This window comes from Neofelis nebulosa, chromosome 17 (genome assembly GCF_028018385.1).
Source record: "Neofelis nebulosa isolate mNeoNeb1 chromosome 17, mNeoNeb1.pri, whole genome shotgun sequence".
NCBI classification, from domain to species: domain Eukaryota; kingdom Metazoa; phylum Chordata; class Mammalia; order Carnivora; family Felidae; genus Neofelis; species Neofelis nebulosa.
Window position 1 is genome coordinate 43,902,431 of NC_080798.1, and position 26,379 is coordinate 43,928,809.

The 26,379-nt window shown below is 37.3% G+C and overlaps 1 protein-coding gene across 6 annotated transcripts in view; it reads left to right on the forward strand.

The window, feature by feature from the left end:
* NFATC3 (nuclear factor of activated T cells 3) overlaps positions 1 to 26,379 on the forward strand; it is a 140,202-nt gene that overhangs the window by 35,928 nt on the left and 77,895 nt on the right. For 5 of the 6 annotated variants that reach the window (XM_058706185.1, XM_058706182.1, XM_058706183.1 and 2 more), the window contains exons 2-3: positions 5,927 to 7,061; positions 9,499 to 9,661. In XM_058706185.1, coding sequence (XP_058562168.1) covers positions 5,927 to 7,061; positions 9,499 to 9,661 — 1,298 coding nt within the window. The remainder of the gene's footprint in view (positions 1 to 5,926; positions 7,062 to 9,498; positions 9,662 to 26,379) is intronic. The other variant, XM_058706184.1, reaches the window with a different exon arrangement.

Sequence of the window (26,379 nt, forward strand, 5' to 3'; positions counted from 1 at the left end):
CCTGTACTTTCTGTAAAATATGTTCCTTCTTTAGTCTCTGAAATTTCTATCACCTAGTAGTAGTTTCAGTGTTTAATTTGTGTTTTTGTCAATCTCCTCTGAGATTGTATACTTTATGAGGGCAGGGACCATGCATGTCTTATTATCTGCTTATATATTATTTACTATTCATTTACTATTCCAGATATCTAGCATATGGAACAGTTGCTAGAAAATAATGACATTATAAATAGTTGTTGAATGAGTGAGCACTTGGTTTCTGGGATGCCTCCCTCTTTTGATTCTTCTTCCATTTAGGTGACTGTCCCTTCTCCTTCCTCATTTTTGTCTCCCTGATCCCTAAACTTGGAATCTCCTATGCCTCACTTGCCTGCTTTCTTCTCCTTCTGCATTCACTCCCTTGTCCTCTCTTCTAGTCTTAATAACCGTAAATATTATTTATAGATTAATAACTCCCAAATCTATATGGCCAACCTGAGACTTTAGGTAGAAGTGTCTCCTTGATACCTCCACTTGGAAAGCTTATTAGCATCTCACATTTATGTCCAAAGTAGGATTTTCGATTTCCTGTCTCCCACATTTATCTCACTTTTCTTCTTCATTTCAGTAATTAGGAATACTGACCTTATAATAGTTCAGGCCCTAAACCTTGGTATCATCCTTGACTTTCCTCTCTTTCTCACATCCAGTCTAATTTCTGTCAGCTTTACCTTAAAAACAAAACAAAACAGAAACCACAACTCACTTCTTACTATTTCTTCTACCTTTACAGCCTACCACTACCCATGTCCTATGCTCCATTATTTTGCATCTGGATTATTACAGTAGTCTCTTAAATATGTATAATATATCAGATTGTGTCATTCGTTTGCTTAGAGTCCTCCAGTATTTTCTCATCTCATAATAAAAACCAGTTGTAATGTCCTTACTTTTCTATGAGACCTCACTTTATGGTCAGTGCTGCTCTATCCCCAGCCCTAAACTGTACCCCCTCACTCAGTTCTCTTCCCACTGGCTTCCTTGCTTTTCCTCATAAAATCCAAAAATTCTGTCTTCAGACCTTTGCACTTGCTATTTCTCCTATTTTCAGTGTTTTTCCCATAGATTTCATCATCTTTTTTTTTTTTTTTTTTAATGTTTACTTACTTTGAGAGAGAGAGAGAGCACGAACAGAGGAGAGACAGGGAGAAAGAGAATCCCAAGAGGCTCCGCACTGTCAGCATGGAGCCCGTGCGGGCTCAATCCCACCGACGGCAAGATTGTGACCTGAGCCAGAATCAAGAGTCCCAACACTCAACCGACTGAACCTCCCAGGTGCCCCTCCCATAGATTTCTGTATAGCTCAGCTCCTCATATCCTTTTGGGGAAATAGTCACAGGTATTGGATAAAATCTTAACAAATATTGGAGAAAATACTTTTCTGACCCCCTTATCTAAATTAATTTCACTCCTTCCCTCACTTCTATTCTCCTTACCTGTTTGATTTTTCCTTATAGCAAATATCACTACCTGACATAACCTTAAAAATAAGGTTGGCTTGGGGCGCCTGGGTGGCTCAGTCGGTTGAGCGTCTGACTTCAGCTCAGGTCATGATCTCACAGTTCGTGGGCTCGAGCCCCGCATCAGGCTCTGTGCTGACCTCTTGCTCAGAGTCTGGAGCCTGCTTCAGATTCTGTGTTTCCTTCTCTCTCTGCCCCTCCCCCACTCGAGGCTTTGTCTCACTCTGTTTCTCAAAAATAAATAAATGTAAAAAAAAAATTAAAAAAAAAAATAAGGTTGGCTTATTGGCTCAGTCGGTTAAGCTTCCCTCTTGATCTCTCCTCGGGTCTTGATCTCAGGGTGGAGAGTTCAAGCCCCGCATTGAGCTCCACACTGGGCATGAAGACTACTTAAAAAAAAAAAAAAAAAAAAAAAATCAACCAGTCAGTTATTTTACCAGCAAAAATGGGTTTGTTTAGAATAGCAGAGAACTGTGATTTGGGGCGAGCAAGCAATGGCAAAACCACAGGCAAGTCTGAGAACAAAGGAGAGGAAAGCTCTTCTACAGAGTAAAGTGGGGGGAGTTAGGAGGGCTGTTTTATTTTATTTTATTTTATTTTTTTTTCAACGTTTATTTTATTTTTTTGGGACAGAGAGAGACAGAGCATGAACGGGGGAGGGACAGAGAGAGAGGGAGACACAGAATCGGAAACAGGCTCCAGGCTCTGAGCCATCAGCCCAGAGCCTGACGCGGGGCTCGAACTCACAGACCGTGAGATCGTGACCTGGCTGAAGTCGGACGCTTAACCGACTGCGCCACCCAGGCGCCCCTAGGAGGGCTGTTTTAAAGGAAAAGTACTTTGACGTTAATTGGAGTTCAAAGTATACTAGCTTTTCATTGGCTGAGTTGTGACAGCCTCTCATTGGCTGGGTGGTTGCCTGGGGAGGAGAAAAGCTTTTCTTCCTCCTTGGGATGGTAAACTGGTATCCGCTTGGAATGTTCCTAACTTCCTTTCATTCTGCAATTGTGCATTCTCACACTTGTAGGGTGTGAGAGCTCCCCCTGCTGGCCTCCTGACTCCATTTTAAATAAAGTTTCCTTTTATTAATTTTCACGGTAGAATAAAATTTCTATGAGAATGGGGACTTTGTTTTGTCCACTCTTGTGTTTTCAGTGTCTTGAACATGCCTTGAACCATTATATAGTGCTACTCAGAAAATGTTTTTTTTAAATGAATGATCACATTGCTTCTGGTTTCGGACAAAATACACATATATGGTTGAAAAGTGAAAAGCACAAAGTTAGCACCCCAGAAGTGGCAAAATGGGAATATACAGAGAAATTGATTTCTTGATGACCTTGTTGAACTGATGAAATAACCAGTTCTGGGACTATCCTACCTTTGGACCTCTTGTTAATGTTGGAAAATACCCTCCCCTCCCTTCAGGTACTTTAATTGGGTTTTCTGGTTTTTGCAACCTAGAACATTGTATTTCATACAGAACCATTTAACTCCTAAATTACATTAAAATTAAAAATAATATCCTGATTGGAGAAACTAAAGTAAAACTGATACTTATGTCCTAATGTTGTATATTAAAACAAGTCTTCTAAAACAAATGTTTCTACATAGTAGGAGTGCTAAAAATGGTTGCCCTAAGGTCTAGTATCTCTACCTTTAGGAATTTATTCTTGGAGAGGGATTCAAAACAAGAGAAAAAGCTGTATGTATAGACATGTTCAATGCTACATTATTTATAAAAATAAAAAGTAGGAAATAGCTATGATCATTGACTTGACATTTTACATGGCCTTGAAAATTGCTTAGGAATTTCTTATAAGCTTCAATAAAATATAAAAAACATTAAAGGACAAGGTTGTATGTTATATAGGCAAAACATATCTAGGCTGTTAGAAGTCAGTATAGTGGTTACTTTTGGTGGAAAGGTAATGACTTGGAAGCAAGCCAAAAGGGGCTTTTAGGGGAAAGAGACACACAGTGCAAGTGGGGGAGGGGCAGAGAGAGAGAGGGAGATACGGAATCTGAAGCAGGCTCCAGACTCTGAGCTGTCAGCACAGAGCCCAGTGTGGGGCTTAAACCCATGAACTGCGAGATCATGACCTGAGCCAAAGTCGGATGCTTAACTGAGCCACCCAGGCGCCCCAGGATTTTTTTTTTAAGGGTAATGTTATAGGGTATGTCTTATGTGACAGTTTATTGAGCTATATATGATGTGTGCACTTTTATGATGTATCTTGTACTTTAATAAAAGGTTTTTTTAGGAAAAAACCTCCAAAATATTATGATCCATGGCTTTATAAAAATATATACATATATAGACAAATATATACATGAAAATATTGTTAGGTGATAGCATTTGTTTATGATTTTCTTAAAGTCAGATAAGAAGCAAATGTTTTTAACTTTTAAAAAACATTTTTAATTGTGATAAAATATGCATAATATTAAGGATGCCTGGCTGGCTCAGTTGGTAGAACATGAAGCTCTTGATCCCCAGGTCATGAGTTCAAGCCCCACATTGGGTGCAGAGTTGACTTAAAAGTTTAAATATATACATATTTAATAATATAAAAATTTAATAAATTTAATAAAAATTTATATATATATTTAAATAATGCAGCCATAAAAATATAAATAAAAAGCATAGCATGCACACACAATGCTATGCTTTTTATTTATATTTTTATAGCTGCATTATTGGGATATAATTCACATACCATACAATATTTACAGAGTAGTGTAATCGCTACAGTCAATATGAAAACATTTTCATCAGTACAGAAAGAAACCCAATATCCACTAGAAGTTACTTCCCATTTTCCCCAAACCTCTTCTTTTTGTTGTTTATTAAATTAATATTTATTTTTATTTGAATATAGTTGACACCCAATGTTACATTAGTTTCAGATGTACAACGTAATGATTCAGTATCTCTGTACATTATGCTATGCTCACCACAGTTGTTTATTTTTAAAAGCTTTTTCCTCCACCTTTTGTTAATGTCAAATGTGGGTTTTCTTCTTTGGAGCTCTGACCTTCTTACTTGTCTTGATTCAGTAAGTGGAGTGAGAGAGTTGACTGAGTGATGTACTTCAAAGGATGTTTCAGTTTATTAGGAAATACTTCAGAGTTAAAAAAAATAATATAACATTCCCATCTTAAATTTTAAAAAGGGAAAGATAAGGTTATTAGCAGGTAGTGAGTTCTTGCTAAATATTAGTCATTATATTAGGTTGCTTGTCTTCAGATTGTCTTGTGTGTTTTAGTTGATGTTGATCCTCTCCTCTTGACAATTTTATAGAAAAAAAGCCTGCCTTAGAAAACTGAGGTTAAATAACTCGTCCAAGTTTGCACAGTTTTGGAATGGCAGAGCCAGGGTTTAAACCTAGAGGGTTTTGTTGTTTAGTACATGTAAAAACTCTTTACTGAATGTGTTCACTAACCACATTTTAAAAGTTCTGCCATTATGAGGTTTACTTTAATAATCCATCATAAGTTAAAAGCTGTGATGAGTTATTTTCTAATTGAGGTAAAGGATCCAGTGGGATCACGTGGCTCTTGCAACCTGGTCTGCTATATTAAAAGATACAAATTCTTGATGGTATGACAGTGGAGCAAAAAGCTACTGTTAATCATAAAAATTTCTTTATCGAAAAGTTCTAGGATTACTATAAGGAAACCGAGGTCTTAGGTTAAATGATATGACTAAGAGCTCATAGAATCTAGGTCTTCTGAGTTGAGTCTGTAATTCTTTTAATTAGTAAACTTAGTAGTGTGTGTGCTTATAACTAAAAACCTTTCAAAGACTTTGTTCTATCCTTTATTCCATTTTGACTTGCAGACCCCAGATGAGGCTGAATTTACGTGATTATATCATTTTATAGTTCTATGAATGTTTTTTAGAATTATGGATATGATTATTTCTTTTATAGAAGCATTTGTTTTCAGATGGTTTCTGATTCTCATTTTAGAAAATGGAAACAAGAGAAAAAAATTACATATATAACCACAAATATAAATATGTAATAATTACATGTATCTGTGGAAATAACCAGGTAACTTTTTAAAAAAACACACGTCGGGGTGCCTGGCTGGCTTAGTCAGCAGAGCTTGTGACTTTTGATCTTGAGGTTGTGAGTTCGAACCCCACGTTGGGCGTAGAGATTACTTAAAAAAAATTAAAATTGTTGGTGCTGGCAAAGAAGTGGTTTGAATGTAAATAAAACATACATACCATTCTCTTAGTGGAGCTAATGGTACACATTTTATGTCCTACTTTTTTCTCTCAAGATTATTATTTACTTTCTCATCCAGTAATTTATACATCTAAATTTTCTAATTTCTTGTTTTGTTGATTTTTTTCTTTTTCTTTTTCTGTTCTTTTTTGTTTTTGTTTTTGTTTTTGTTTTGCTTTCCCCCCATAGATCTTGAGCCAGATGATTGTGCATCCATTTACATCTTTAATGTAGATCCACCTCCATCTACTTTAAACTCACCACTTTGCTTACCACATCATGGATTACCGTCTCACTCTTCTGTTTTGTCACCATCGTTTCAGCTCCAAGGTCACAAAAACTATGAAGGAACTTGTGAGATTCCTGAATCTAAATACAGCCCTTTAAGTGGTCCCAAACCCTTTGAGTGTCCAAGTATTCAAATTACATCCATCTCTCCTAACTGTCATCAAGAAATAGATACTCATGAAGATGACCTACACATAAATGATCCAGAAAGGGAATATTTGGAAAGGCCTTCTAGAGATCATCTCTATCTTCCTCTTGAGCCATCCTACCGGGAGTCTTCCCTTAGTCCTAGTCCTGCCAGCAGCATCTCTTCTAGGAGCTGGTTCTCAGATGCATCTTCTTGCGAATCTCTTTCACACATTTATGATGATGTGGATTCGGAATTGAATGAAGCTGCCGCCCGATTTACTCTTGGATCCCCTCTGACTTCTCCTGGTGGCTCACCAGGAGGTTGCCCTGGAGAAGAGTCCTGGCATCAACAATATGGACTTGGACACTCCTTGTCACCCAGGCAATCTCCTTGCCACTCTCCTAGATCTAGTGTTACTGATGAGAATTGGCTGAGCCCCAGGCCAGCCTCAGGACCCTCATCAAGGCCTACTTCCCCCTGTGGGAAGCGACGGCACTCCAGTGCTGAGGTTTGTTATGCTGGGTCCCTTTCACCCCATCATTCACCTGTTCCTTCTCCTGGTCACTCCCCCAGGGGAAGTGTAACAGAAGATACCTGGCTTAATGCTTCTGTCCAGGGTGGATCAGGCCTTGGCCCTGCACTTTTTCCATTTCAGTACTGTATAGAGACTGATATCCCTCTGAAAACAAGGAAGACTTCTGAAGATCAAGCTACCATACTACCAGGAAAATTAGAGCTCTGTTCAGATGACCAAGGGAGTTTATCACCATCCCGGGAGACTTCAGTAGATGATGGCCTTGGATCTCAGTATCCTTTAAAGAAAGATTCATCTGGTGACCAATTTCTTTCAGTTCCTTCACCTTTTACCTGGAGCAAACCAAAGCCTGGCCACACCCCAATATTTCGGTGAGTTGATGGAAATGGCTGCTGGTCATTTTTCATGCTTATGTGTTACTGGTGGCATGTGACTGCATTATATATATGGAATGGTTTGATGCCCCTCCCCCTTTTTTTTCTAGTGTCTTCCAGACAAATCAATTAAAGTCCTCATTTATTTTCCCTTTAGTCTTAAAAGAGCCTTCAGATAGGCTAGGCTTATCACTTTAAAAGTATATAGATAATGAATTGTAGATAGTAATAAATTATATTGAAGATTCCCTAGAAAGAATTTTCTTATTTAAAAAGCTTTTTGTAAAACATTGATTACAGTATGAGTTAAATTACAAAAAAAATACTAATTGGGAACATGTGTTTTATATCTTTAAGACCTTATTATACAAATGAAATTTGTTTATTGTGGCAAGTTCTTTTCATAATTTATTTTTTATCTTTTGATTTTATAAGTTTGACTTTTTTATTGTAGAGAAATTTTAACATTTTATGTATTTAAATTTGTCTTCTGCGTGGGTTTTGGATTTTGTGTTATATTTGAAAGCCTTACCCCAGTCTAAAATAATTACAAATAACAATCTAACTTGCACATGTTTTTAATAAAATTTTTATGTCTACATTAGCTTTATAATGTATATAATACATATTATATTTATATGTACATGCATATATTATATATTAATAATTGTATATATATGAATATATATTTGAATTTTGAGTCTAGCTAGGAGCTGGAGTAGAGAACAGCTTAAAAGTAAGTAAGTAAGAGTGTAAGAGCAAGTAAGGAATTCTAGATAACTGGAGTAAGAACAGCATGACTCATTCCAAATGACTTCTCAGTTGTCATAATCCTGTTTTATAGAATCAGTCTAGTCTATATAATTGTTTAGAAGAGACAACTTTTTTTAAAATGCTTTTTCAGTGGTATGAGTGTTTATTTCTGGATCCAGATCTTTAGAAAAATATGTGGAATTATGGTATTGAAGATATCTTTGAGCCTATCATTCTGCTTTTGAAAAGTATCTTAATCTTTGTAGGGGTTTGCTTAAGTCTGCAGAACAAGTGTAGAAACTAGCTGAGAGTTGAAGTTGAGTTGTTTCAGACTAATAAAAATTAATACCTTTGAGCTTCATAATAAAGCTAGGCTGAGGACATTGAGAGAAGCAATTTAGGAATGCTAGCAGTGAATGAATGAAGCAATGTGGGAATGGTAGCATTTCATTGGTGGAAGAGACCTTAAAAGTCCAATTTCACCAGTCACTAAGAAGATTTTTTTTTTTTTAATATTTATTTTTTGGGAGAGCGCAAGCAGGGGAGAGGCAGAGAGAGGGGGACATAGGATCTGAAGCAGGCTTTGCGCTGACAGGCTGACAGCAGTGAACCCAATGTAGGGCTCGAATTCCTGAAGGAGATCATGACCTGAGCCAAAGTTGGACACTCAAGCAAATGAGCTACCCAGGTGCCCCAAAAGATGTTTTTAATATAAATTATTGTAGGTTGGGTCCTTTAGCATTTGACCTACAGACATATAAGTTGTTTCTTTTTTAAATCCCGTATTTTCATTGTTAATATATCTAAATGAGGGGTGGTTGGGTGGCTCAGTCAGTTAGGCATCTGACTTTGGCTCATATCATGATCTCATAGCTCGTGAGTTCAAGCCCTGCATCTGGCTCTGTGCTGCCAGCTTGGAGCCTGGAGCCTGCTTTAGATTCTGTGTCTCCCTCTTTCTGCCCTCCCCCCCTCTCCAAAAATAAATAAACATTTAAAAAATATGTATACATAAATATCTAAATGAACCTATATCCCTTTAAGCTGTTTAAATTATCTTATTGATCAATTGATGTTTTCTCTAAAATTGACATTTAGAATCTGCAATGATAGACCTTATAGTTTTTCAGCCAAATGTGTAGTGAAATTAAATTATACCTCAAATTGCAGTATACTGCTGCCTATAAGCGGTGTACAGTATTTCAGAGAAACAAGAATAAGAAGGAAGTGGGTAAGCAACAGGTATAATAGACTAACTTCTATAGCTACACACCAGGGATGGAGACATATATACTGAGATACAGGAGTATTTGGATCCTTAGACACTGATAGCACATACACAGAAATGGACATTTTTGCTTAAAAATTAAATTATTCTTTTGGTTGTTTTTTTATAATTAGGTACACATAGTTGAAAATCATTTAGTTTTGCAAAATGTTAGAATTTGTCCTTTTTAAAAAATACAGGAAACCAAAATGTAAATGAAATTGAGTTAAAGAATTATTTCGTAAGTACCCATCATATCCAGTGTTATAACTTATTAAGTAAAATTTTATTTTGGAATACTCTGCTTCAGAGATCACAGGAGGAAAAAAATGTTGGTTGCTGGCAAAGAAGGGATTTAAATCCTTGCTTGGCAGTAATAGCATGGTGAAATGCATTTTTTGTGTGTTTCGTTTATAGCACATCTTCATTACCTCCACTAGACTGGCCTTTACCAACTCATTTTGGACAATGTGAACTGAAAATAGAAGTGCAACCTAAAACTCATCATCGAGCCCATTATGAAACTGAAGGTAGCCGAGGAGCAGTAAAAGCATCTACTGGGGGACATCCTGTTGTCAAGGTATGAGTTGGGACTTATTTTGGAGATATCATACATTTTTTAATGATAAAGTCTGTTCATTCAGGTACTGCTGAGCACAAAAAGAAAATTCAAAGCTTAAAACTTCTGTTGAGGTTTTATGTTTTTGTTCATATGGCACTTCTGCATTGAGGTTATTTTTTTTGCTAAGTTGAAACATACTCTTTTGCTTGTGGACTGACTCTCCAGCTGAGAGGAAAGATTGTAGTGGTCAAACAGTTGTTTTTCTTATTAAAAAACCCCAAATAACAAAAAACAACTGTATTATAAACATAATACATGCTCGTTTAAAATCGAAGTAATACTGGGGCGTCTGGGTGGCTCAGTCGGTTGAGCTTCCGACTTCAGGTCAGGTCATGATCTCTCAGTTCGTGGGTTCAAGCCCCACGTCAGGCTCTGTGCTGACAGCTCAAAGCCTGGAGCCTGCTTCAGATTCTGTGTCTCCCTCTCTCTCTGCCCTTCCCCAGCTCATGCTCTGTCTTTCTCTCTCAGAAATAAATAAACATTAAAAAAAATTTTTTTAATCCAAATCCAAGTAATACCAAAAATAAAGCAATAGGGGCGCCTGGGTGGCGCAGTCGGTTAAGCGGCCGACTTCAGCCAGGTCACGATCTCGCGGTCTGTGAGTTCGAGCCCCGCGTCAGGCTCTGGGCTGATGGCTCGGAGCCTGGAGCCTGTTTCCGATTCTGTGTCTCCCTCTCTCTCTGTCCCTCCCCCGTTCATGCTCTGTCTCTCTCTGTCCCAAAAATAAATAAATAAACGTTGAAAAAAAAAATTTTAAAAAAAAAAATAAAAAAAATAAAGCAATAAATTACCCCAAATACAAACCCCTCAGAAATAAGCAATTGTTAATATTTGATTAACATTCCAGATAATTCTCTGTGTATATTTAGTGTAAGTCTGAATGGATGGCTAGAAAATAGATTGAATTTTTTTATGGATAGCATTATACTGAACATCTTTGTGATGAAAATGTTTAATTTATTTTTATTTGAATTTATTAGGAAAAACTAACATGAAATCATAAAAATATGTAATAGTTGAGCATGTGAAATATACTTAATAGGTAAATTTTGAATCGTAATAGTTGAATGTTAATTTTAATATTTGAATGAAATATTTATAAAATGAAACAGAAGTAAAAAGTAAGAACTACTGAATCTTAGATATTGTTCTTCCCGCTCAGAGATCCTAAGAAGATCTAAGGTTAAAGATACTAAATTATTGAGAAACTGAATCACTGTTTTAGATGGTTTGAATTTTGACTCCCTGCTTTGAAAAATGAGATGATTGTCTTAAACTTCTCCTGCTGTACCCAGGTTCTACCTCCTGAATTTTGTTGCTTCTGTTATTTTCCCTTGCAGATCTACAGCCATCTTCCCACCCTTGTACCCTTCCACACTCCATTGTTTAGCTTTAGTCCTATGTCTAGTTGAATTCAGTGATTACTACTGATTTTTACATGTTTTATTGTTAAGTGTTTTGTTTAAGGAGGGCTTTGGATTCTGTATTTGTTGGGTTCTTTCATGTTTGAGAATGTTTGTTGGCTTAAATACTCAAACATCAGAATGGCCTGTATATAATAATCTTGAGTCACCTATTTTCTCTCTCAGGACTTGTCTTAACAGCATTGTGTATTGTGGATGAATTAGTTTTATCTGAAGTGAATTTGAACAATACAGGTTATGAACTATCATTTCCTGTATCAGCCATGATTTATGATTTATCATTATTATCTAAACAATATTTAATGGTTCTTGACAAAGCTTTACATTTTAGGTGGGTTTTTAAACGACTTGTAGCAAGAAATAGCAGTTACAGAAAGAGATCAGGTTTGTGGTTACCAGTGAGGGAACTGGATCAAGGTGGTCAGAAGGTACAAACTTCCAGTTATAAATAAGTACTGAGGATGTAGTGTACAACATAATGATTACAGTTAACACTGCTATATAGTATATTTGAAAATTGCTAAGAGTAGATCCTGAAAGTTCTCATCACAAGGAAAACAACCTTTTTGTTTCTCTATCTCTGTCAGTTTTTGGTAAGTATATGAGGCGATGGATGTTAGCTAAATTTATCATAGTAATCAGTTCACAACATAAAAATCAAGTTATTTATATACCTTAAATTTATGTACTATTTTATGTCAATTGTCATAAGAATTCTCTCATTTGTTTTTTTTTTTTTTAATTTTTAAAATTTATTTTAATGTTTATTTTTGAGAGAGAGTGAAAGCATGCATGAGTGGGTGTGGGATAGAGAGAGAGGGAGACGCAGAATCCGAAGCAGGCTCCAGGTACTGAGCTGTCAGGGCAGAACCTGATGCAGGGCTCGAACCCATGAACCACGAGATCATGACCTGAGCGAAGTCAGATGCTCAACTGACTGAGCCACCTAGGCGTGCCCTGCCGTTTGTTCTTAGAGTCACATTTTGCTCTTACATGAGAGCTTATTTCAGTTTTATTAAGGAAGAAGATTGCTTCATTTACTGTATCTTTGAGTTTTCTTACCAGGAAAGAAATTATTTACAAGTCCTTAAGTGAACAAAAATTTTTTGAGAGTCCAAGTGGTTTGTTGCCACAGTATTCCTTTAATTACAAACTGGTTCTCTGAGGTGCCTGGGTGACTCAGTTGGTTAAGAAGCCAATCTTGATTTCGGCTCAGGTCATGATCTCATGGTTCATCAGATGTAGCCCTGTGTCAGGCTCTGTGCTGACAGTGTGGAGTCTGCTTGGAATTTTCCCTCTCTCACTCTCTCTGCCCCTCCCCTGCTTGTATGGTTGCTCGCTTGCTCTCTCTCTCTCTCTCTCTCTCTCAAAATAAGTAAATAAACATTTAAAAGAAGAATTAAAAAGATAAAAAATAAAAACTGGTTCTCTTTTGGGGCTCCTGCTGGCTCCATGGAGTGTGCAACTCTGTCTCAGGGTCGTAAATTCAAGCCCCAAATTGGGGTGTAGAGATTACTTAAAAAACTAAACTGGGGGTACCTGGGTGGCTCAGTCAGTTAAGCGTCCGACTTCAGCTCAGGTCACAATCTTGCGGTCCGTGAGTTCGAGCCCCGCGTCGGGCTCTGGGCTGACGGCTCAGAGCCTGGAGCCTGCTTCCGATTCTGTGTCTCCCTCTCTCTCTGCCCCTCTCCCGTTCATGCTCTGTCTCTCTCTGTCTCAAAAATAAATAAATGTTAAAAAAAAAATTTTTTTTTAAAAACCAAACTGGTTCTCTTCTTAGGGGGAGACTGGCACTTCTGGTATCATCATCGTTGCTTTATATTGTCCTTGTGAGTGACTTTTTTTTTTTTTTTTTTTTATAACTTCTTACCTGAAGAATTATATCATTACACTTGAAATTACTGACTTAACCAGAGTATGTCTGGATGTTGATGGTTCTTTATCAGTCTTTCCAAGTACCTATGATACTCCCTTTCAATCTGAGATTATTTCTTCCTTTGTACAAGAAAATCTGTATTATGTATCTGTATACCTTTCCTGTCCATTTGTTTTGTCCTTTACTTCAGGGACTCCAATTACTAGTCAAATGTCAACTGTCTTTGTTTATCCCCCATGTCTTTGTGTTTTTTCCTCTGGTTATTTTAATGTCTTACTACTTTGTGTGTGTGTGTGTGTGTGTGTGTGTGTGTGTGTGTGTGTGTGTGTGTGTTTAAAGCTCTGCTCTGATGTTTTTGATCTATTCGTCACTTGCTGTTTCTAATTTAGCTTCTAATTTTTTTTACGTTTATTTTTGAGAGAGACAGAGAGAGACAAAGTGTGAGCAGGGGAGGGGCAGACAAAGAGGGAGACACAGAATCTGAAACAGACTCCAGGCTCTGAGCGGTAAGCGCAGAGCCTGATGTGCAGCTTGAACCCACAAACCGTGAGATCATGACCTAAGCTGAAGTTGGATGCTCAACCGACTGAGCCACCCAGGCGCTTCTCTAAATTAGCTTTTAGATCTGCAGTTGTGTCTTGAACTTTAATTTGATTCTTTAGGTCCATTTTCCACTCATTTGATATTTTATCATTATATTTTATCTCATGATTTATTGAATTTCTTTATATTTATATAAATATATTTATAAAAAATACTTTATATATATATTTTTTAATGTTTATTTTTGAGAGAGAGTGTGAGAGAGAGTGTGAGCAGGGGAGGAGCAGAGAGAGGTGGGGGACAGAGCATCCGAAGCAGGCTCTGTGCTGACAGCAGCTAGCCCGATGAGAGCTTGAACTCACAAATCATGAGATCGTGACCTGAGCTGAAGTCAGACACTCAATGGACTGAACCCCTACTGAATTTATATTCTTAGATTTTTTAGTGTGGAACATTCACTGGTAATCAATTTCTGGGTTTTGTCTTTGTGTGTATGTTTTTTTGAGGGGGAGGTTTTGTTTTCATTTTTATTTCATTAGTCAAATGTCTTATATAATTTGTTCCATTTTTCATTAAATAAAAACAAGAACAAAAACTGTATACTATGATTGCCTAATTGTCATGCCTTATCTCCTCCATTTTGTTTGAGAGCTTTGGTCTGTAGCCTGAGGAGATTGGGGTAAAGAGGTACAGAGTTACTTTAGGGTAGGCCTTGTTGGGTTTGGCTCAAGAGAGTGAACAATATCATGTATTATGGCCCACTCCCAGAACTCTAGTGTGTATCATATTTTCATGAGCTGTGCTTATTCCCCTAATACAGCACAGAGTCCTGGAAGATGGTCAGCACTCCTGACCTTTTCTGCCCTGCCAGAAGCCCTGGAGCATAATGTAGTATCTTTTATTCTTGAGGGAAAGTTTTTCCTTAACTTTTTTCAGAGCTACCTACTTAGAACTTTGATTTACTTTGCTGTAAATTAGCATGAGTTAGTGTTTTCTATTTTGTTTTCTCATTTTATTACTTTTATACCATTAATGTAATTATTTTTATTATTTTTTAAAATTTATATTTAGGGAGAGAGTGAGAGAGTATGTGCCCACGAGTTGGGGGAGGGGCAGAGAAAGACAGAGGGAGTGAGAATCCCAAGCAGGCTCCACCCCAGTGCGGACCCCAACTTGGGGCTCAGTCTCAATACCATGAGATCATGACCTGAGCAGAAACCTGGAGTTGGATGCTTAACTGATTGAGCCACCTAGGTGCCCCAATTTATTTATTTATTTATTTAGTTAGTTAGTTAGTTAGTTAGTTAGTTAGTTTATACTTACTAATTTTATTTACTGCTGTTGCTTTTCCTGGTGGATGAGGTATGGATTAGTTAGTAGTTGTGCCATATAAATCTTAATCCTCTGTTTCACATTCCTCGTACTGCCACCACCACCACACACACATACATTTTGGTTATTTTGTTAGCTATTGAGTAAAGAAGATTGTGATACTACTTCATTCCATTGTCTTTATGCAAAATCAGATAATCAGAGAAATCATTTTCCTCATAATCAGAGACAAATAAGCATTACATGATGAGAACAGGTCATCTCAAATTGGAAATGAAACTGATGCCTGACTCTATATACTCTACCACACTTGCAGGGTTGTGTGCTTTGTAGGGACACTCTTCATTTCTGTATGTCCACTTCTGAGACTTCATTTTTTCCATTAACAGAGGTGGCCCTTTTTCAGCAACTAAGAGGACTATTTGTAGATTTCTCTGCTATTCTGAGAATTTTGTAATGCTCGGGAAAGGACGGCATCATTTGCTATTCCAGACTGGTCTGAGCATCACACGTAAGAGTGGCATGCTTGGTTCTCAAGACAAAAAAAAAAAAAAGCCTTGATTTTGCTCTCTGAGTAGTGGCTTATTTTCTTTTAAACATTTTGTTGCTAAGAACACATCATTAAAGTACACAAGTCTTAACATGTACAGCTCAGTGAATTTTTAATATACACATACCCATATAACTACCACAAAGGTTAAGATACAGAGTATTTTAAGCACCCTGAAGACTCCCTTGTGCCCTTCCCAGTTTGTGTCCCTCAACCAAAGTTAATCATGCTTCTGAACTTCTTCTCATCATAGATTTGTCTCTTCATTCTTGAATTTCATATAAATGGGATCATATAGAATATCCTATTTTCTGTCTGGCTTCTTTTATTCAACATTATGACTGTGAGGTTCATCCATTTGCGGCGGGTAGTTTTTCTTTTTCTTTGCTGTGCAGTACAATATTGTATTAATTTGCTATAATTTCTTCATCTGTCCTCCTATTCATAGACACTTGGTTTGTGTCCAGTTTTGGACTATTTTGAATAAAGCTGCTGGACTATTTTGAATACACCTATGTTCTTTTTTCTCTTTTTTAACACATCTCTTTTATTTTTTATTTTAATTCCACTGTAGTTAACATATGGTGTTACATTAGTTTCAGGTGTACTACACCTATCTTTTGATAGACAGGGCATTCACTTGTTTTGGTAATATGTCCGTTGAGTGGAATTGCTGGTATTGCAAAGTACCCATACCAGTTTTTACTTCTGACCAGTCATAATATGGAGGTTTCAGTTACTCCACATCTTCACTGGTACCAACACTTGGTTGCTGGTATTTTTTAACTATTTCAGTGGGGTTGTAGAAGAATCACACTGGTTTTAATTTGTGGTTTCCTGATGACCAGTGATGTTGAACATCTTTTCACATTTGTTTTCAGACATTTGGCTGTCCTCTTCTGTGAAATGTCGGTTCACATTTCTTGACCAGTTTTTAAATTGTCTTTTTCTTTTTGATTTGTAGGTTGTTTTTTTTTTTTTTTTTTTTTTTTTTAGTGTTTTGAATGTAAGTTTTTTGTCAGGTATATGCATTGCAAATATAATTTCTTCTCATTGTCTTTTGCTTGCTTTTTCACTGTTTTGTTTTACTTTTTTGTTGTTTGTTTTGAGAGAGAGCTTAAGCAGGGGAGAGATAGAGGGAGAGATAGAGGGAGAGGGAGAAAGAGACTTTTAAGCAGGCTCCATGCCCAGGGTGAGGCTCTGTCTCACCACTTTGATATCATGACCTGAGCTGAAATCAAGAGTTGGACGCTTAGCTCACTGAGCCACCCAGGTGCCCATTGATGTGTGTTTTGATGAATGGAAGTTTTTAATTTTAATGAAGTCCAAATTATTAGTATTCTTTTTCCTGAATAGTGCTTTTATATCCTGTTTAAGAACCTTTGCTTACATACCAAGGTTATGAAGGCAGTCAGTCTCTTGTGTTTTATTCTGGAAGCTTTATTGCTTTACCTTTTATATTTAGGTCTATGGTCTTTCTCAAATTATTTTTTGTGTATGGACTAAAGAGGTAAGGATTAAGCCCCCCTTTTTTTATCGATAAAAGTTGACTCAGTACCATAATTGAAAGCCCATCATTTTTCTCTTGTGCTGCATTGGTGCCTTTGTCATAAATCAGGTGACTATATACTGTGGCACTCTTTCTTAACTCTTCATTCCATGCCACTGGACTATTTGGTCTATGTTAGTACCATCATTACAATGCCTTAATTACAATGGCTTTACAATAAATCTTATGATTTGGTAGTGTGAGTCTTCTTTTAAGATTCTTCTGACTATTCTAGGTCCTTTGCATTTTTGTATGAATTTTAGAGTCAGCTTGTCACCCTCCATCCCCCCTTAAAAAAAAAAAAAAAAGAAAACCCATGGGGATTTTGGTTAGGATTACCTTGAAAGTATAGGTCAGTTTGGAAAGAACTGACCTCTTAATAGTATTGATGCTTCCAGTCCATGGATATAGTTTATCCCTTCACTTATTTAGGTATTATTTAATTCCTCTCTGCAGTGTTTTATAGTTTTCAAGGTAGAAATCTTTCACATCTTTTGTTATTTCCAGTTTCAGTGTTTTTAATGCTATTATTGTATTTTTTATTTTATTTACTTTTTTGTTTCTAGAATATAGAAATATAATTGATTTTCTTAAATATTGACTTTATATTTCTTTTTTTTTTTTTTCAACGTTTTTTATTTATTTTTGGGACAGAGAGAGACAGAGCATGAACGGGGGAGGGGCAGAGAGAGAGGGAGACACAGAATTGGAAACAGGCTCCAGGCTCCAAGCCATCAGCCCAGAGCCTGACGCGGGGCTCGAACTCACGGACCGCGAGATCGTGACCTGGCTGAAGTCGGACGCTTAACCGACTGCGCCACCCAGGCGCCCCTGACTTTATATTTCTTGACCTAACGGTTTATTTTAGCTTCTTTTGGGTTTTCTAAATAGTTGGGTCATCTTTGAATAATAACCATTTTACCTCTTTATAATTTTTATACCTTTTTTCCCTAAAACTTTTATTGTGAAATACACTTAACATAAAATTTATCATGTTAATTATTTTTACATGTATGGTTTAGTAGTATCAAATACATTCATAATGTTGTATAACTTTGACCACCATCCATTTCCATAGCTCTTTTCATCGTATAAAACTGAAACTCTATACCCCTCTTTTTTGTCCCCTTAGCTCCCAGAAACCACCATTCTTCTTTTGTCTCTATGATGATGTTGACTACTCTAAGTACTTTATATCAGTAGAATCATACAGTATTTGTCTTCTGTGACTGGCTTGTTTCACTTAGTAATAGCCTCAGGGTTCATCCATGTTGTAACATATAACAGAATTTCTTTCCTCTTTAAGGCTACATAATATTTCATTGTATACACATTTTGCTTGTCCATTCATCCACCAATAGACATATGAGTTGCTTCCACATTTCAGTTGTTGTGAATAACATTGCTATGAACATGGATATGCAAATATCTTTTTGAGACCCTGCATTCATTTCTTTTCAGTGTATACCCAGAAGTAGAATTGCTGGATCATATGGTAATTCTACTTTTAATTTTTTATTTATTTTTTATTAAAAAAATTTTTTTTTGAGAGAGTGAGCATTAGTAGGCGAGGGAGCAGAGGGAGGGAGAGAAAGAATCTTAAGTAGGGTCCACACTCAGCATGGAGCCTGATGCAGGGCTCTATCCCACAACCCTGGGATCATGACCTGAACTGAAATCAAGAGTGGGATGCCCACCTGAGCCACCAAGGTGCCCCTCTACTTTTAATTTTTAACCACCATTCCCACCAACAGTGTACAAGGGTCCCAGTTTTTCTACGTCCTTGCCAATGCTTGTTTTCTGTTTTTTTGATAGCAGCCATCCTAGTGAGTGTGAAATGGTGTCTCATTGTTGTGATTTGCATTTTCCTTCTGGTCATTGAGTTTGAGCATTTTTTAGATTTATTGACCATTTGTATAACTTCTTTGGGAAAATGTCTTTTCAAATTTTTGCCCGTTTTTTGAAATAGGTGGTGTGTTTTTCTGTTGTTGAGTTTTAGGAGTTCTCTCTTTTTCTCTTCCTCTGTGTATGTATATGTGTATAAAAACACATGTTTGTGTGTGTGTGACACACACACACACATACACAGATATATATGTAGTTTATACTTACGTAATTAAAATTTTTAAATGTTTATTTTTGAGAGAGAGAGAGAGAGACAGGGTTTGGTGGGGGGGTTGTGGAGGAGCAGAGAGGGAGGGAGACACAAAATCCGAAGCAGGCCCTAGGCTCTGAGCTGTCAGCACAGAGCTCGACACAGGACTCGAACCCACGAACCACAAGATCATAACCTGAGCTGAAGTCAGACGCTCAACTGACTGAGCCACCCAGGGGCCTCTATATTTACGTAATTTATATATTTATATTATTAGATGTATGATTTGCAGATATTTTCTCCCTTTTTTTGGTTCTCTTTTTACTCTATGGATAATGTCTTTTTTTTAATCTTTCTAGTTTTTATGATTTTTATTAAAAAAATTTTTTTAATGTTTATTTTTGAGACAGAGAAAGAGAGACAGAGCATGAGCAGGGTAGGGGTGGAGAGAGAGGGAGACACAGAATCTGAAGCAGGCTCCAGGCTCTGAGCTGTCAGCACAGACCCTGAAGGGGGCTCAAACTCACGAACCATGAGATCAAATCCTCATGAAGCTGGACACTCAGCCAACTGAGCCATCCAGGCGCCCCTTATGATTTTTACTATTAAAAAGATTTTTTAGAGATAGAGCGGTGGAGAGGGGCAGAAGGAGAGGGAGGGAGAGAGAATCGTAAGCAGGCTCCACGCTTAGCATGGAGCCTGAGTTGGGGCTTGATTCCATGAGCATGAAATCACAGCCTGAGCCAAAATCAAGAGTTGAATGCTTAGCTGATTGAGCCACCCAGGTTCCCCTGGATAATGTCTTTTAATGCCCCCAAATTCCGATTTTCATGAAGTCCAATTTGTATGTTATTTTGTTGACTTTGTCTTCATATCCTAGAAAGAATTGTCAAATTCAGTGTTGTGAAGCTTTTGCCCTAGGTTTTCCTCTATGAATTTTGTAGTTTAAGTCATACATTTAGATCTTTTATCCATTCATGTTAATTTTTGATAAATGTCAAGTTAGATGTTCAGCATTCTACTTATGCATGTAGATATCCAGTTGTCCCCACATCATTTGTTGAAGACTATTCCTTTCTTCATTGAATGGTCTTGACACTATTGTCAAAAATTGTTTGACTATATGTGCAAGAGTTTATTTCGAAGCTCTTAATTTTATTCTGTGGCTCTATATGTCTGGCTTTATGTCAGTACCACAGTGTTTTTATTACTGTGGGTTTGTAGTAAGTTTTGAAACTTGGAATTGTGAGGCCCCAAGTTTTGTTCTTTGTTTTTGAAGATTGTTTTGGCTCTTTAGGTCCCTTAGGTTCCATATGAGTTTCAAGGTAGGTTTTTCTATCTCTGCAAAAAATGTCATTGGGATTTACTTAGGGATTGCATTAAGTCTGCAGATTGCTTTAGGTAGTATTGTCATCTTAACAGTATAAATCTTGACTCCAAGAACAGGAGATGCATTTCGATTTATTTATGTCTTTACTTTTTTCAGCAGTGTTTCATAGTTTTCATTATACAAGTCTTTCACCTCCTTGATAAGCTTTTTTTTTCTTTTCAAATTTTTATTTAAATTCTAGTTAGTTAATATACAGTGCAATATTGGTTTCAGGAATAGAATTCAGTGATTCATCACTTACATATAACACCTTAGTGCTCATCATAACAAGTGCCCTCCTGATATCCATCACCCATCTAGCCCATTCCCCACCTACCTGCCTCCATCAACCCTCAGTTTTTCTTCTCTATCTTTAAGGGTTTCTTATAGTTGTTACCCTCTTTTTTCCCTTCTCCTTCCCTTTCTCTTCCCCTTCCCCAAACAAAATTCATCTGTTTTGTTTGTTAAGTTCCACATGTGAGTGGAATATACGGTATTTGTCTTTCTCTGATTTCACTTAGCATAATATGTTGTAGCTCCATCCACGTCCTTGTAAAGGGCAAGATTTCATTCTCTTTGACTGCTGAGTAATATTCCTGTGTGTGTGTGGGTGGGTGTGTGTGCGTACGTGTGTGTGTACCACATCTTCTTTATCCATCCATGGACATTTGGGCTCTTTCCATAGTTTGGTTGTTGTTGATCATGCTCCTTGGTTAACTTAATTCCAAAATGTTTTATTCTTACTATTGTAAATGGAATTGTTTTCATAATTTCTTTTCTAGATTGTTCTGATTGTGTATAGAAATACCAACTGATTTTTGTGTGTCGACTTTGTGTCCTGATACTCTGTTGAATTCTGTGAATAGCTGTGTGTGTGTGTGTGTGTGTGTGTGTGTGTGTGTGTGTGTAATCATTAGGGTTTTCTTCATATAAGATCATATCATCTAAGAACAAGGATAACTTCACTTCTTTCTTTCTAATTTGGGTGCCTTTTATTTCTTTTTCTTGCCTAATTGCTCTGGCTAGAATTTCTAGTACTGTTTTGACTAGAACTGGTGAAAGCAGTCATACTTGGGTTGTTCCTGGTCTTCTAGGAAAAGCTCTCAGTCTTTCTCCTTTGAGTATGATGTTCGTTGTGGGTTTTTCTTTTTCTTTTAAAAAAAAAATTTTTTTTAACGTTTATTTATTTTTGAGACAGAGAGAGACAGAGCATGAACGGGGGTGGAGGGGGGCGGGGGTCAGAGAGAGGGAGACACAGAATCTGAAACAGGCTCCAGGCTCCAAGCTGTCAGCACAGAGCCCGACGCGGGGCTCAAACTCACAGACCGTGAGATCATGACCTGAGCCAAAGTCGGCCGCCCAACTGACTGAGCCACCCAGGCGCCCCTGTGGGTTTTTCATATATGGCTTTTATTATATTGAGCTAATTTCCTTCTATTCTAGTTTGTTGAGTGGTTTTTTTTTTTTTTTTTTTTTTTTGAGACAGAGAGAGACAGAGCATGAATGGGGGAGGGTCAGAGACAGAGGGAGACACAGGATCGGAAGCAGGCTCCAGGCTCTGAGCCATCAGCCCAGAGCCCGACGCGGGGCTTGAACTCACGGACCGTGAGATTGTGACCTGAGCTGAAGTCGGACACTCAACCGACTGAGCCACCCAGGCGCCCCATAGTTTGTTGAGTGTTTTTATCATGAAAGAGTATTGGATTTTGCTGAAGTTTTTCTGAACCAATTGAGATAATCATGTGATTTCCTCCTTTCATTCTATTAATGTAGTATATTATATTGATAGATGCTTATATGTTGAACTATTCTTGCATTCCAGGAATAAATCTCACTTGGTTACTGTATATAACCCTTTTAACATGCTGATTCATTCAGTTTGCTAGTATTTTGTTGAGGTCTTTTGCATCCGTGTTCATAAGGAATATTGGTCTGTAGTTTTCTTGTTGTGTCTTTGGCTTTAGTATCAGGGTACTGTTGACCTCATGGGATGAGTTAGGAAATGTTCAGTACTCTTCAGTTTATTTGAAAATATTGAGAAAGATTGGTATTAGTTCTTTAATGTTTGGTTGAATTCACTGGGTCCAGGACTTCCTTCTTGAGGTGATTTTTAACTACTGATTCAGTGTTCATACTAGTTATAGGAATTTTCAGATTGTCTATTATTTTTTTTTTAAGTTTATTTATTTATTTTGAGAGAGAGTGCATGAACTGGGGGTGGAAGGCAGAGAGAATACCAAGCGGGCTCCACACTGTCAGTGCAAAGTCTGACATAGAACTTGATCCCACAAACCATGAGATCATGACCTGAGTCGAAACCAAGACTCAGATGCTTAAATGACTGAGCCACCCAGGTACCCCCAGATTTTCTATTTCTTCATAGTTTAGTCTTAGAAAGTTTTGAGTTTCTAGGAATTTGTCCAGTGTGGTTATCCAATTTGTTGGTATACAAATATTTATAGTACTCTTAATCCTTTTTATTTCTGTAGAGTTGGTAGTAATGTCCTTATTTTCGTTTCTGATTTTAGTAATTTGAGTCTTCTCTCTTTTTCCTTAGTCCATCTAGTGAATGAAAGGTTTGTCAACTTTGTTGATCTTTTCAAATAACCAACTTATGGTTTCATTGATTTTCTCTAGTGTTTTTCTCTTCTCTATTTCATGTATCTCTGCTCTAATCTTTATTATTTTCTTCCCTCTGCTAGCTTTAGGTTTAGTTTGTCCTCCTTTTTCTAGTTCCTGAAGTTATAAAGTTATGAATTTACAACTGGAAATCAGATTCCCCCCCTCTTACAACAAGGATTGCTGTTTTTTATTATTGTTTCTGTTTTTTTTTTAAGTTTATTCATTTTGAGAGATAGAAAATGTACACATGCTCACAGGGAGGAGAGGTGCAGAGAGAGGGAGAAAGAATCCCAAGCAGGCTCCGTGCTGTCAGCACAGAGACTGACGCGAAGCTCGATCTTACGAACTGTGAGATCATGACCTGAGATGAGATCAAGAGTCGGATTCTTAACCAACTGAGCCACCCGGGCACCCCTGTTTCTGCTGTTTTGATTGCTGTAGGCTGTTTCTTTACCAAGGATCAGCCTGAGGTGTAAATTTAAGATCTCTGGTCTTTTTTTTTTCCTGGTCTTTTCTGAGCCTTTCCCTAAGCATGAGTGTTTAGTTTCTAATTTTCCCCAAATATGCAGTTGTTTTTTTAATATCCTAGTCTTAATATGTGTCTTCCAGAAGGGGAAAAAGAAAAATGTGGTGAATTTATAAATGGAGAGTGCAAAAATAGAAACTAAATGTTCTTTTATTATTAAATTGGTCTGGTAGATGTATGGTACATGTCTCTGTGTGTGTGTGTGTGTGTGTGTGTGTGTGTGTGTAGTCTCATTTTTTTTTTTTTTTTAGTTTATGGTTAGGGACTATAGAATTATGCAGCACTGTTCTTCCACATTACCAGTGGGGTTTTTTTGGGTTTTACACATTCACAGTGTTTTTGTTTTGTGGGGTAAAAAATTTCTATAGTGCCTTTAGAATGCATAAGCACAATTGAGAAAGAGATGCTGTTTAGTCTGAAGTGAAACTAAATTGTTTACTTGTTGCCAGGAAATTAATCTTTAATAAGTTTAATATAGTTTATAAGTAGTATTTAATCAGATTATTTTTCTTTTTTTTTTTTTTTCAACGTTTTTAATTTATTTTTGGGACAGAGAGAGACAGAGCATGAACGGGGGAGGGGCAGAGAGAGAGGGAGACACAGAATCGGAAACAGGCTCCAGGCTCCGAGCCATCAGCCCAGAGCCTGACGCGGGGCTCGAACTCACGGACCGCAAGATCGTGACCTGGCTGAAGTCGGACACTTAACCGACTGCGCCACCCAGGCGCCCCAGATTATTTTTCTTTTTAATACTTAATCTAAATACGGGAAAATAAAGTCCATAGTTTTTTATTGGAGTTGTATAGTGAAAATGTACGTTTTCATTCACTAGGATTGGAAGAGTCTTGCAGTTCTTAACTTTCTGAATTTTGTTTTAAATGTTTTAACATATTACAGATTCTCATTATCTTTTAGAGTAAGTTTTAGAACAGTTATTTTAAAAGAATTTGGGGTACCTGGGTGGCTCAGTCAAAGTGTCTGACTTTAGCTCCGGTCATGATGTCAGGGTTCATTGTCTGGCTCTGTGCTGGCAGCTTGGAGCCTGGAGCCTGCTTCAGATTCGTTGTCTCCCTCTCTCTCTGCCCCTCCCCCACTCTTACTCAGTCTCCTCTCTCTCAAAAATAAATAAACATTAAAAATAAAATAAAAGGGGCGCCTGGGTGGCTCAGTCGGTTGAGCGTCCGACTTCGGCTCAGGTCATGATCTCACGGTCTGTGAGTTTGAGCCCCGCGTCGGGCTCTGTGCTGACAGCTTGGAGCCTGGAGCCTGTTTCAGATTCTGTGTCTCCCTCTCTCTGACCCCCGCCCCCCTCCACCCCCGTTCATGCTCTGTCTCTCTCTGTCTCAAAAATAAATAAACGTTAAAAAAAAAATTTAAAAATAAAATAAAATAATTTGATTTTCAAATGGACACGTATCCCCAAAGTGCTAAAAGTCAACATGCAACTTCACAACAATGCCAAATTCAGTGACATTTTGCAGATTTGTGCTGATGTTAATTGCAAAAACTTGCTTTTTTCAGTGCTTTGTAGTTTATAAAATGTTTTCTCAGAGTTTATATTTAATATTCACAAGAGTTCTTGGTAAAGGGCAAGGCAAGTACATTGTGCAGATGATTTAAGATTACACATGATGTAATTGGCAGAGATCTTAAACCCAGGTCTTTTGACTCTGCTACTCTGTTTTCTGTTTTACCATATTGCCTCTTAGACTGCAGCTATGTTATAATGTCATAGTTCTTTTTATTAAGTACTTTCAGATTCTCTCATTTAATTCTCCAGATAAGCCTTTTTAGAAACGCTGGTCTTTGATTTAAAGTCATGTGTTATTTCTACTACCTTTATATAAAGTCCTCAGTCAAAATCTTAGACTTTTGTTTACCATTATTGTAGTTTAAACTCTCTTGGATTAATCATGTTAGGCTAACTACTGTGACCAATACTTCCCAGTGCTCAGTGGTTTAGGACCTAAAAAAAGGAAGCTTATTTATTTTCTTTTAGATTGTCACTCATGAATTCAAGGTCTGTCCTCTTGTGATGTCATCATCTTCAACACATAGCCTCCATGGTTCCTGAGAAAAGCAAAGGGAGTATAGGGAAGGCACATAAGATGCTTGAACCTGGAAGTTACTACCAGTTATTACAACTCACAGACCTCTGGCCAAAAGTAGTCATGTGGCCCTACTTAAATACAAGGAGACTGTGAAAAGTAGTCCCTGTGAAAAGTAGTTGTTGTTGGGAGCCTTTCCTCAGCAACAACTCTATACTGTACTATACATCACAGCTCTGCATAAATCTTTGGTGTCAGTGTGTCCTCTGCCATATCCCCTATACGGTATGGTCTTTTGATTATATTCAGGAGTTTAGTAGTAGCTAAGTGACTAATATGGGTTCTTCAGTCACACTGCTTAGGTTTGAATCCTGGGCTGTACTGTGTCTTTGGCCAAGTAACTAAAATGTTGTAGATTTTTTTTTTTATTAAATCATTCATTGCCTAATTTATTCACCCATCTATCTTTTTGTTCACTGAATAAATATTTTTTGATTGCTCGCTACCTTACAGACAGTATTGTAGATGCTGGGGATCTAGAGATGAACAAAATAAAGTCTCTGCCCACATGGGCCTTTCTTACATTATACTGAGAGGAGACAATGAGTAAGTAAATAAAATAATATTGTAATGTATTAGGTAAAATATTGAGAATTAGAATATGATATAAGAGGCTAATTATGGGAGGAACTTTACCTCTGGTTCCTTTTTTATAAAACAAGGATAACACCCTAAGAGCTAA